General features: G+C 35.2%; 1 protein-coding gene across 1 annotated transcript; it reads left to right on the forward strand.

The window, feature by feature from the left end:
- The first annotated feature begins 211 nt into the window (after nt 1–211).
- ttc29 (tetratricopeptide repeat domain 29) lies at nt 212–9,662 on the forward strand. The gene is made up of 11 exons (XM_048154186.1): nt 212–354; nt 482–574; nt 658–741; nt 1,986–2,161; nt 2,568–2,753; nt 4,102–4,314; nt 4,913–4,998; nt 5,083–5,174; nt 8,203–8,326; nt 9,040–9,265; nt 9,379–9,662. Coding segments are annotated over exons 2-11 (1,281 nt in total). The 5' UTR covers nt 212–354; nt 482; the 3' UTR covers nt 9,381–9,662.
- The last annotated feature ends 2,079 nt before the right edge of the window (nt 9,663–11,741 follow it).

An 11,741-nucleotide genomic window follows, 5' to 3' on the forward strand; every position in this document is an offset into this window, starting at 1 on the left:
TATGAATAAGAAGAATAAATATTTAATTATTTATAGGATTCTTACGCTCATGAAGAACCTGGAAATAAGGGATTTTTTTTAAGTAAATTGTGGTTTCTTGACCTACAACGTCAATGTTGATCTAATTATACTCAGTTCTAAAAAAAAAAAAAAAAATCCTCACAAAATAAAAATGATAGATAGATAGATAGATAGATAGATAGATAGATAGATAGATAGATAGATAGATAGATAGATAGATAGAGCTCGAATGCAACGCACAGTTGAGCGGAAGTAGTCAGATGGTCGCTATGACAACGGAGCTCCATTCTGTTAAAGTTAACAAGTTACAGAAGAAACAAATCTGACAAACAGGTAAATCGCAGCTAACTTTTTGTCTACACCTATTGTGAACTTCCTCATGTCTGTTTTAAATCATTTGTTGTCACACAATTGTTGTCAACGGCGAAATGTAACTTTTCGCATGTTTAATAATCCGCAGCATGTCTTCAGCAGTGAGTGGCTCGAGGACTCCTCTCCTCCCAGACATCAATAATCCCCAAAAACACAGGAAAACGCCAACATCTAACGTTAAGTAAGCGCTGATTATTAACTCAGAAACTTCACTTAAACGTTTTGTCTTCCACCAAGATGCAGACTGTTTTTAATTAAATTTAGGTCCCTCCGGGAATGGATAAAGGATCCCATCATCTATCCTGCTGGAGAGAAAACACAAATCCCCTCCGAGCACGAAATAGCACAGTAAGAAGTCTGTGTTTTAAGCCCATTTCTGCAACATTACAAAAAAAAAAAAAAAAAAAAAAAAAAACACACACACACTTTATCAAATCATAATTATGACATAATCGAAATTATGACATTATGAGATATTATAATATACGTGTATTGTATATTATTATGTATATTATGACATACTAAGTCTAAATCATTATTGAAAATTTCATAATTTTGACATTAAAAAGTCTAAATGATGACATAAAAAGTCGAAACCTGACTTAAAAAGTCATAATTAGGACATAAAAAGTCATATGACATACAGAAAGACTTTTTAATATAATAACTATGGCTTTTTGTCATGATTGTCATTTTTTTTATGGCAGATTTGAAATTTTTATGTCATAATTAATTAATAAGATTTACCAATGCATGTTTTTTTCTTATGTGGCATAAATGGGATCCTTATGGTGGTTCTGAACATATAATTGTTTTAGTTTTAAAGGGTTAGTTCACCCAAAAATGAAAATAATGTCATTTATTACTCACCCTCATGCCGTTCCACACCCGTAAGACCTTCGTTAATCTTCAGAACACAAATTAAGATATTTTTGTTGAAATCCGATGGCTCAGTGAGGCCTCCATAGCCAGCAATGACATTTCCCCTCTCAAGATCCATTAATGTACTAAAAACATATTTAAATCAGTTCATGTGAGTAAATTGGTTCAATATTAATATTATAAAGTGACGAGAATATTTTTGGTGCGCCAAAAAAACAAAATAACGACTTATTTAGTGATGGCCTATTTCAAAACACTGCTTCATGAAGCTTCAGAGCGTAATGAATCAGCGTGTCGAATCATGATTCGGATTTGACTCTCTGATTCATAACGCTCTGAAGCTTCCTGAAGCAGTGTTTTGAAATCGGCCATCACTATATAAGTCTTTTTTTTTTTTCTTTTTTTTTTGGTGCACCAAAAATATTCCCGTCACTTTATAATATTAATATTGAACCACTGTACTCACATGAACTGATTTAAATATGTTTTTATTACCTTTATGGATCTTGAGAGATGAAATGTCATTGCATTGAATATCTTAATTTGTGTTCCGAAGATGAACGAAGGTCTTACGGGTGTGGAACGGCATGAGGGTGAGTAATAAATGACATTATTTTCATTTTAGGGTGAACTAACCCTTTAAATAATAATCAGCTGCATGTTTCAGTCGCATATTCATTTATGATTTCACGTTTGCCTTATCCCTTGAGATTCAGGAAGACTTTGCATCATAATGTCTGTGTGGGGATGCTGAGCGAGGGCTTTCACCGCTCGTTTGCGGAGCTTTTTGCGCTGCTGCAGCGTTGGGAAGAAGCGGAGGAACATCCGCACAAACTACAGACGCTACAGCAGCACCTCACCCGGACTGAGACCGCAGAAAGAGCCGGTGATTTCCTATCAAAGCACATTATGCCGTTTGAATAAAATATTACATTCAATTTGGGATTTGTGGGCACAGAAATTCATATTTTGATTGGGTAAGGGTGTAGTTATTACTGTGGTGTAAGATATAGTCTATGGAATTCTAAATATAATAATAAAAAATGGAAACATCAATCAGATGTACTTTATATTGGCCTATTCAAAAAAAATCTATCTGATGACAGCTGGGAGTTTACTTAATCTTCTTTTATTAATTTTAAAACAGTATTTACAACTAAACAGTTGCTAAAATAATATATTGGATTTTCATCCGGTACATGCTTATCTAAATATATCACAGTAAATATAGTCTCTCTTCCTCTTTAGACTGGTATATTAAATCCTCTGCATCTCTGTCTCTCCTGCTCCAGGACAGTATGGAGAGGTGTATGAGAACCACTTGTTTTTGGCCAGGTATTTCGCTGAGCCAGAAGACAGATGGTTGAAGCATCATTTCTTTCAGCTGGCCCTCCATTCAGCTCGCAAATTCAAAATGGACTGTGGCAAAAGAGAGGCTGAGGCCAACTTACACCTGGGCCAAGTTTATTTAGAGAAGGGTAACAAACATTAACAGTCCTTCAATATATGGCAGTCAATGTATTATGTTATGAGCTTTTTCTATCTATCTATAATCCTTCAAACAAGTATTTTTTTTTTTTTTTACTTTTTCAATACTTTTTTCAAAGTTTGTCTTGTCAAACAGTTATATAAATTTCAATTCAATTAGAATTTGGGGGGAAATGTTCCCAATTGTTATGAACGTAATATTACAAATCACACTGCAAACAAATCTTACTGATCCTATTGCTGCAACCTGATCTGTGGAGAGAGAAATGACCCTCTTTGTAAAATTCACCCAAACAGAAGAAAAACAGACAGGAAATGCTGAGCATATAAAAATGACTGATGATTCATAAATGCTTAAAGGTGCCCTAGAATGTTTTTTTTACAAGATGTAATATAAGTCTAAGGTGTCTCCTGAATGTGTCTGTGAAGTTTCAGCTCAAAATACCCCATAGAATGTTTTAAATTAATTTTTTTAACTGCCTATTTTGGGGCATCATTATAAATGCGCCGATTCAGGCTGCTTCCCCTTTAATTGCTCGCGCTCCCCGCCCCCGAGCTCACGACTCTAATACATTGCATAAACAAAGTTCACACAGCTCCTCAAAATGGATCTTTACAAAGTGTTTGTCATGCATGCTTCGGATCATGTGAGTATAGTATTTATTTGGATGTTTACATTTGATTCTCAATGAGTTTGAGGCTGTGCTCCGTGGCTAACGGGCTAAAGCTAACATTACACACTGTTGGAGAGATTTATAAAGAATGAAGTTGTGTTTATGAATTATACAGACTGCAAGTGTTTAAAAATGAAAATAACGACAGTCTTGTCTCTGTGAATACAGTAAGAAACGATGGTAACTTTAACCACATTTAACAGGACATTAGCAACATGCTAACGAAACATTTAGAAAGACAATTTACAAATATCACTAAAAATATCATGATATCATGGATCATGTCAGTTATTATTGCTCCATCTGCCATTTTTCGCTATTGTTCTTGCTTGCTTACCTAGTCTGATGATTCAGCTGTGCACAGATCCAGACGTTAATACTGGCTGCCCTTGTGTAATGCCTTGAACATGGGCTTGCATATGCAAATATTGGGGGCGTACATATTAATGATCCCAACTGTTACGCAACAGTCGGTGTTATGTTGAAATTCGCCTGTTCTTCGGAGGTCTTTTAAACAAATGAGATTTATATAAGAAAGAGGAAACAATGGAGTTTGAGACTCACTATATGTCATTTTCATGTACTGAACTCTTGTTATTCAACTATCCATTCTATGGCACCTTTAACTAAATAAATGTAGCAATGCTGTGCATGTGTGTTGCAGGTCAGCTTGAGCTAGCACAAGAGCATTTTGAGGCGTTTTACCACCTGACCATGGGCCGGTCATGGCAGGACACCAGCAGCCGCATGCATCACTCACGCTCATGTGAGGAGCTCCAGAGGGTGTATACACTGCTGGCACAGAGACTGCTTCAGGACCAACACTATGCAGACGCCATTAAGATGCTCACCAAGGCCTACGAGATGGCTAAAGAGTGTATGCACACCCAGTTCACACCCCCTTCTGAATGTTCATATTAGCGATTCCTTGTCAAATTAGAATGACATCTTTTATGTATTTCTTGACAATACAATCCATTCGTGATCAGATTTTCGTGTTTAGCCAGTTGTGCAGTCTAGAATACAAATAGAAGCGGCAGAGAAGCGGTAAATAGGTAACGACTTTTGTGTCCCCTGAAACAGAGCATATTTCATTCCTATGGAAGTTGAAAACGCTCGCTCTTCTCCTATTGCTCTACGCCAGTTTTTTGACCTGAGGGAGGGGTCTAGCAGACCAATCACAGCACTTGCGGTCCGCGTAGAATTGACGCATTGTTACATTTGTGAAGAGTTGCACGTCATCCTACATCATAGAGGCTATGCATACAAACAGCCTACACCGTAGCTACGGCATACACTCGACGCAGAAGTATAAATCAGCCTTAACTTAGGGAAGCAGAACTAATTTCCACTTCAACCAACAATACAGTCACTTCAGACCTCCAGCAATAAAACCACACATCCCTTAAAGCACAATGTACTCTTTCACACCCTTTGTTTCGATTCTTGTTGTGTGTTACTGATCTGACTTCTAGCGGAGGACCGAGGATCAGAAGGAGAGGCAGCCTATCAACTGGGCCTGGCGTATCAGAGCACAGGAGACCAGAAGACCGCTAAACAGGTCTGTATAGACTACAGCACTCACAAACTCTCTTTGTTCATTCTGCAGTTATTTGTTCTTTGAGGTTTTTGTGGCTTGTGTCAGTTTTTCAGCATGTATTTGGAGATCTCCACAACACTTGAAAATACAGACAGCCTGGGTAGATCATATGAAGCCATTGCCAAATCTCTGGAGAGGTAGATGCACACAATTTCACATGTAGTCATACACAATCGCACAATGCAAGTGTGTAATTTTTGCACCACTAATTGCGCCTAATTGTATTGAATGTGCAATTGTAGTGTACTTCAATTCTTGAAAGTATATATTTTTATAAATTGTACTTGCAGATAATATAATATAATATAATATTAAAAGACCAATTAAGTGTGCTTAAAGAGAGTACACTTTTAAAAAGACTTTTGTTGTGCTTTAAAGCTGCAGTAGGTAACTTTTGTAAAAATGTATTTTTTTTACATATTTGTTAAACCTGTCATTATGTCCTGACAGTAGAATATGAGACAGATAATCTGTGAAAAAATCAAGCTCCTCTGGCTCCTCCAAGTGGTCCTATTACCATTTGCAGAAATACACCGCTCCCGGTAAGAAACAACCAATCAGAGCCAGGAGGAGTGTCTTAGCAGTGTCAATCAAGCTCGCGTGCGCCAGCGCATACAGGCGTTCAAATTCAAGATTACCGGTGTGCCGCAGCTTTGCTTATGCCGGAAAAACAATCCAAACTGCCAATTCCTCGAGTGGCACCTGCTCATAAAATAAAGACGGGTAAACGGAAAAAGACAGATGACGATGATAAAAAAAACAAAAAGAAAGAATTAGATAGAGCCCGAAATAAAACGAGGGTAAATATCGGAGCGGCTTTTCCGAAGTGGAGGGAGCTACGTGTCCTGAAAGGATTAAAAACCGATGCAGAGTTAGCCACATTTCTGCTTGACAAGTAAGTATCTCTGCTTGATTTGTTTCATTTTTTAAGAACTACACAACTAAGATCATTTCAAAACAGGCCTGCCCGTCCCCTGCCTGATGCTTCCTCTTCTCCCCGCCCGTTGACTCCTCGAAGTCGCTGTGGGTGTGAATTCCTCGTCGGAGTCCATTGACTCGGTGTCAAAACTCTAGCCGCATAACATACAGATAAAATGTCACGCGCTGTGCAAAGCAACTATTGAAACCTACTAATTCACTGGCTTGTCATGTTGCTGAAATAATGTACTAGCAAACCTTATTTAGCATTACATATCAATAGAATAATTACTTGCATACTGTAACGTTAGTTACCGTTATATTATCATACTAGCTATTTATTACTTATATAAATAGTGCAACGTCATATATTTACATTACATGTATTGCAAAATACGTAATGTTTTGAGGACCAAGTTTGTAGTCAAAGTATGGGCAGGCCATAGTCAGTGTAAATCATATTGTTGATGTTTCGTCTGTACCAGTGAATGTGCCATAACTGTTTATCCGCCTTACTAGCCTGCGCGTTCACGGGGGAGGGGGAGGAGCTGTGGAGGGAAGGCTGTAGCGCAGCATAGAGCAAGGGGGAGTGACCTGTAAGTTGTGCTTGTTCACATTTTCAGGCTAAGTCAATGTTTTCTAAAAACTCCCTACAGCAGCTTTAAAGAAGTAAATGGCCAGTAGAACATGGCTCTAGCATGTCAAAGTTCCATTTCCTGGGAATACATGAATGAAACTAATGTATACATTGAATGGAATGAAATTTGCTGTGGATAAAAGTCGAATGCATAAATGTAAATGGTGAAAATTCCTAAATGAGGAATGTGATAGAGCAGACAATTAGATATGTTGACTTTTGTGATTATATGAACCATGTGTCATAGGCCGCATTTACACTGCAGGTCTTGATGCCCAATTCTGATTTGTTGACTATATCTGATTTATTTATTTATTTATTTTTATGGCCAGCTTACTACTTCTTTTAAAAGTGATCATATCTGATATCTGCATTTACACTATATACTTGGCGAAACAACCCAAAGTAGACATGCTGACCCAGAAAAGCTTAGGCCGAAAAGGAAGTAAAAATGGCACGATTTGCAATGGGAAATGATAATACAAGCTTTTGCTTTCTGCACCATCTTTAAAAGGTCGGGCTAAGCCTTCGTCCTCCATTGTGCCATTGAAAAGAGTCATGTGATCGCAGTTGGTGTCCACCTGAGTTGAAATCATTCGCCGCCATCGATTTTTCAATGGCGTACGACTTGCATTGATAGGAATATCCAATCTGTCCACTTACATGGCAGATGCAAATGCACGTATCTAATTCATACCAGATTCATTTCCACATATGAATGAGGCCTGAAACCGATCTGAGAATATCGGAATCCATCCTGCTTACACGTTTGTGCGTCATATCCGATCTGTGCCACATGGGAGGAACTGGGTCACTTGAACAATGTAATGTAAATGCGGCCATAGAAACAAGTGTCTTATATCCAGATTCACTGGTGCATGTCCTAGTCTACATATCTATCATATACATATTTATTTCCGTCATATTAGATTTAAATAAATAAATATTACAAACAACTACTTTTTTTTTTTTTTTTTTTTTTTAACGGAACTAGACCAATATGGCCACCCCTGGTCTTATTAAAAGTCTTAAAATTAAAAGTATGTCTTAACATTTATTTTGGTACATACACTACTTGTCTAAACTTTGGACACACTTGACTGAATGTACGTTTCTCACGACATTAAAAACCTTTAGATCTAAAGGTTTAAATGTTTCAAGCAGACAAAGCAGACAGATTTAAATTGTGACTATGAAACAAATTTCTTTACCAAACTTGGGCTCCAAAGTTTTCATTTGCATTTTTGGTCACCACATAATACTTTCATATCAAGACTTATTATCTTTTAAATGTGGCTTTAAAAAAATGTGACTATTATTTTAAAATTTAGAACAAGAAAGTGTCTATGCTTTTGACTGCTAGTACTGTATATGTAAGGCATGGACTTTAGCCAGAAGGTGGCAGTATAACAGTATTAAATAGGGATAAACCTGTATGTTACTGCATGGTGAATGTTAATAAGTTGGTTTTAATAGATTGAATTCAAATGGGGTATAATGGCACTTGGACCCTTTTAATTACTGCTTGCATTGCATTGATAATCTTGCTTTCTGAATGTGTAATCAGCACCTATTTCTTTCTGTGACTTAAGTGTGTTTGTATGTTCCAGTGAAGGCAAATTAACAGAAGCAACAGAATATTTGGAAAAGTTTGCTGAGATTTCTCTAAACAGCAAACAGGACAGAAACCTCGAGAAAGCCTACATGTGCCTCGGAACCATCCTCAACTCTGGAGTAAGAGAAAAACTTCAACTAAGGATTATTTTGTAGTAAAATTGCTTAAATCTACATGTGAGTCAAGAAGTCATAAACTCTGTTCTAAAACTTAGTGAGCTGTCTATCTAGACAGCATTTTAAGGCATCCTAAGTTTGCTCCTGACGCAAAGCCTGTGTGAAAAGGTAGGAATAAACATGCTGCTTTCTTTATTAATCTTTTAATTATTTTGGCAAAGTTTTATATTCATAAGACAAAAATAACTCAAAAGAAACCCTCGTATATTACATTTTATAACACCGATCTCACAATATATTTTGAAACTCTTTCAAACATGAGATCACAAAACAAAATACAAATTCTAAAGCTTTTCAAGTTCATGTAACTGCCCTAATAATATGCACTTTGTATCCTATTTTCTTTTTTTTTTTTCTATTTACTTTTTGTATTTTAGTTATTGTTGGTACTCTTTGTTTTATATGCTCTGATATGTATTACAATGTCTTATAAAATAATAAAAAAAAAAAAAAACATGCTGCTTTCTAAACTTTGAAAGCCTTTGGACAGCAAGTGAGCTCACTAAGTTTTGGAATGGAGACATTAGCATACATGAGCACGTGTTGTATGAGATGTAAAAGATCTGTGCACATTTGGAGTGTTTGTATTGTGTCGAGATCCTAGGATACAAGCATTTTTATAACAAGTGTGTCTGTGTGCTTATTTGTGTACACAGAAGCAATATGATGGCGCTTGTGTACATTTTGAACGTGCATATGAGATTGCATGTAATCTGGCATCAGTGCCCAGGCTGCAGAAGGCTCAGGTGTGTGCGGGCAGTGCCCGTGCGCTCAGCATGATGCAGACCTATCACACGCTCATAGTGACCCCTGGACGCCAGAACATCAAGAAAATCATCAGCTGGAAGGAGAGAAGAGAGGATAACTTCAGTGCTACATCATGTGAGTGGACGTCATCTGAACAGTTCAGCTGAATTTCTCTGCCGTATCGGAGGTTTCTGAATTTGCTTGTGTGTCAGATAATGCACAAACTCACACTATTCTTTTCTTAACAGAGAGCAAGAAATGAAGACAGTGAACAATGGACAGATGAGACGGAGGGGAAATGTTTATTTGAATAAAGTATTGTTATCCGTTTTAAATCTGTCTTTTAAAGAGATCGTTAATGAAAAATAAGTAAATATACTTCTAAAAAGAGTAATTATTACCGGAATAATATACTTAAGAATTATTTAAGTGCGAACTATGTGTGATGCTTTCAGACACTTAATTGCATGTTATTTACAGTTAACTGAAAATGTATTATAGTTTAAATTCATATTAAACACAATTAGTTAAACTAAAGTGTGTTTTATGACCCACTTATCTAGGACTCTTATTAGATCTTTACATGGAATTTCATAATTACCTCTAATGTCTTTGAAATATGGTTAAAGTGTGCAGCTGAATGTACTGACAAGCATTTATGATAAACTAAAATATACTTTGTCAATTCTATTGAAACTTGTATGTAATATATTCGAATATATTTATAATAATACATTTGTAAAAGATGAAGTCACGATTTAGTACATTTAAAATATATTAACTTTAAATGTAATGTAAACCTAATTTTAATATCAATATCATTAAAATTATAATCAAGTACTTTACGTCATTTTTATTCATTTTTAAAGCATGACAAAAGATTATGGTCCCACTTTATAGTAAGTGGCCTTAACTACTATGTACTTGCATCAAAAATTAAGTACAGTGTACTTACTGGGTTCATATTGAATTGCAAAACACATTTGCTGCTATTGAGGTGGATACGGGTAAGGTTAGGGAAAGCTTTGGTGGTATGGGTAGGGGTAAGGGTTAAGGGATGAGTCAACTGTGTAATTATAAATGTAATTACATAAATTAATTACAAATGTAATTACAAGCAGATGTTTTTAAAATATAAGTACAATGTAAAAACATGGATGTACACAATAAGTGCATTGTATCAAATGATTAATTTAAATGTAAGTACATAGTAGTTAAGGCCACTTAATATAAAGTGGGACCAAGATTATTAAAACAATGATTAAAAATGTACTTTAAAGTAAAACCTCAAATTTTACATTCTTACACTTTTTGAAAGTGTACTTAAGTGTGTTAAGAAACAGTCATTAAAGTGTAGCCTATTCTCTTTAAATTAACTTAAACGGCCTTTTAATTAATATTATATTATCTGCAAGTACAATTTCTTTTTTAAAAATACCTTTAACATTGTAAGTACACTACAAATGCACACTCAAGCACGCTTCTTTTTTATAAGTGATTCATCAAAAAAAAAGATCATTCTGTCATCATTAGGCCCTCCCCTCATGTCATGTAAAGCATTTACACAAATGTTTTCATGCAGAAATGATGATTTATTGGGTGTTTAAAATATCACACATTTACAGAAATATTTTGAGCCAGCTGAAACCACACCACACACTCCTAGTGGCCTTTTTTATCAGCCGAAATGTTTATATCATATTACTCTTTGCACTGCTGTTAAGCTCTTGATCTTTATATCCTGTGTGTATAAATTCATTCTGATAACACTTTACCATTTTAATCAGTAACGTTATCAAACATTATAACAATGTACAATGTGTAACACCCAGATAAAAATATAATTAAATATGGTTGTATAATATTTGAAAGAAGTACTGATGTGAGAAGCGTTGCATAATCATTGTTGATGGCTTAACCTTCTGGTGCTGCTTGGCCGGTGGTCAAAAATAATTTATTTTAGTATTTTACTATTTTTACTACTACTATATTTACTCTTTTAATTTGATAATATTTTTTATTTAATATTTGGTATTTTTAGGGCATTTTATGAAACTAAACTATATTTATGGAATAATTATGATGCATTTATTACCTGTTAATCACTTTTTTATCCTGAAAATGAAATTTCCAACTTAAATTGTCGTAAATCTTGACTGCTTTGAAGAACACTTTTTTTTCAAAGTTTGCCATCTTTTTAAAAAAAAAAAAAAAGTTAAAAAGAAATGGAAAAAAATTGTTATAGGTGTTTAAGTTTATTATTATGAAAAATGCACAAAAATACTATTTTTAAAATAGTATAATAGTATAAAATAGTATAAAATTTTCCAAAACATGTTTTACTCTAAAACTGTGAGAAAAATCAAAGCCATAAATCTAAAGAAGTTGTGTTCCAAATTTGAGGATGATATGTATCTCTAAAAATGAGCTTTCAGTGAGATTTTGTTTGGGTGTAGTACCAAACATCTCCACTAGATGAAATTCGCTTCCCATTCGTTTCCAATGCGGTCAATTTTGATCGCAAACAGTACAAGGATGACTCTTTTTATTTTTTTTCTGGACCATTTAATCTTTTCAAATCATGTCCATGATTGTTTTGTGTTCAGCAAGT

The sequence above is a fragment of the Megalobrama amblycephala genome, linkage group LG13, assembly GCF_018812025.1.
Source record: "Megalobrama amblycephala isolate DHTTF-2021 linkage group LG13, ASM1881202v1, whole genome shotgun sequence".
Taxonomy (NCBI): Eukaryota; Metazoa; Chordata; class Actinopteri; order Cypriniformes; family Xenocyprididae; genus Megalobrama; species Megalobrama amblycephala.

Excerpts from the sequence above, each read along its gene's own strand:
- ttc29 (XM_048154186.1), top strand. The coding sequence starts at position 483 with ATGTCTTCAGCAGTGAGTGGCTCGAGGACTCCTCTCCTCCCAGACATC. Across the intron at positions 742-1,985 it reads TCCGAGCACGAAATAGCACA|ATTCAGGAAGACTTTGCATC; the intron begins GTAAGAAGTCTG and ends TTATCCCTTGAG. Across the intron at positions 2,754-4,101 it reads CCAAGTTTATTTAGAGAAGG|GTCAGCTTGAGCTAGCACAA; the intron begins GTAACAAACATT and ends TGTGTGTTGCAG.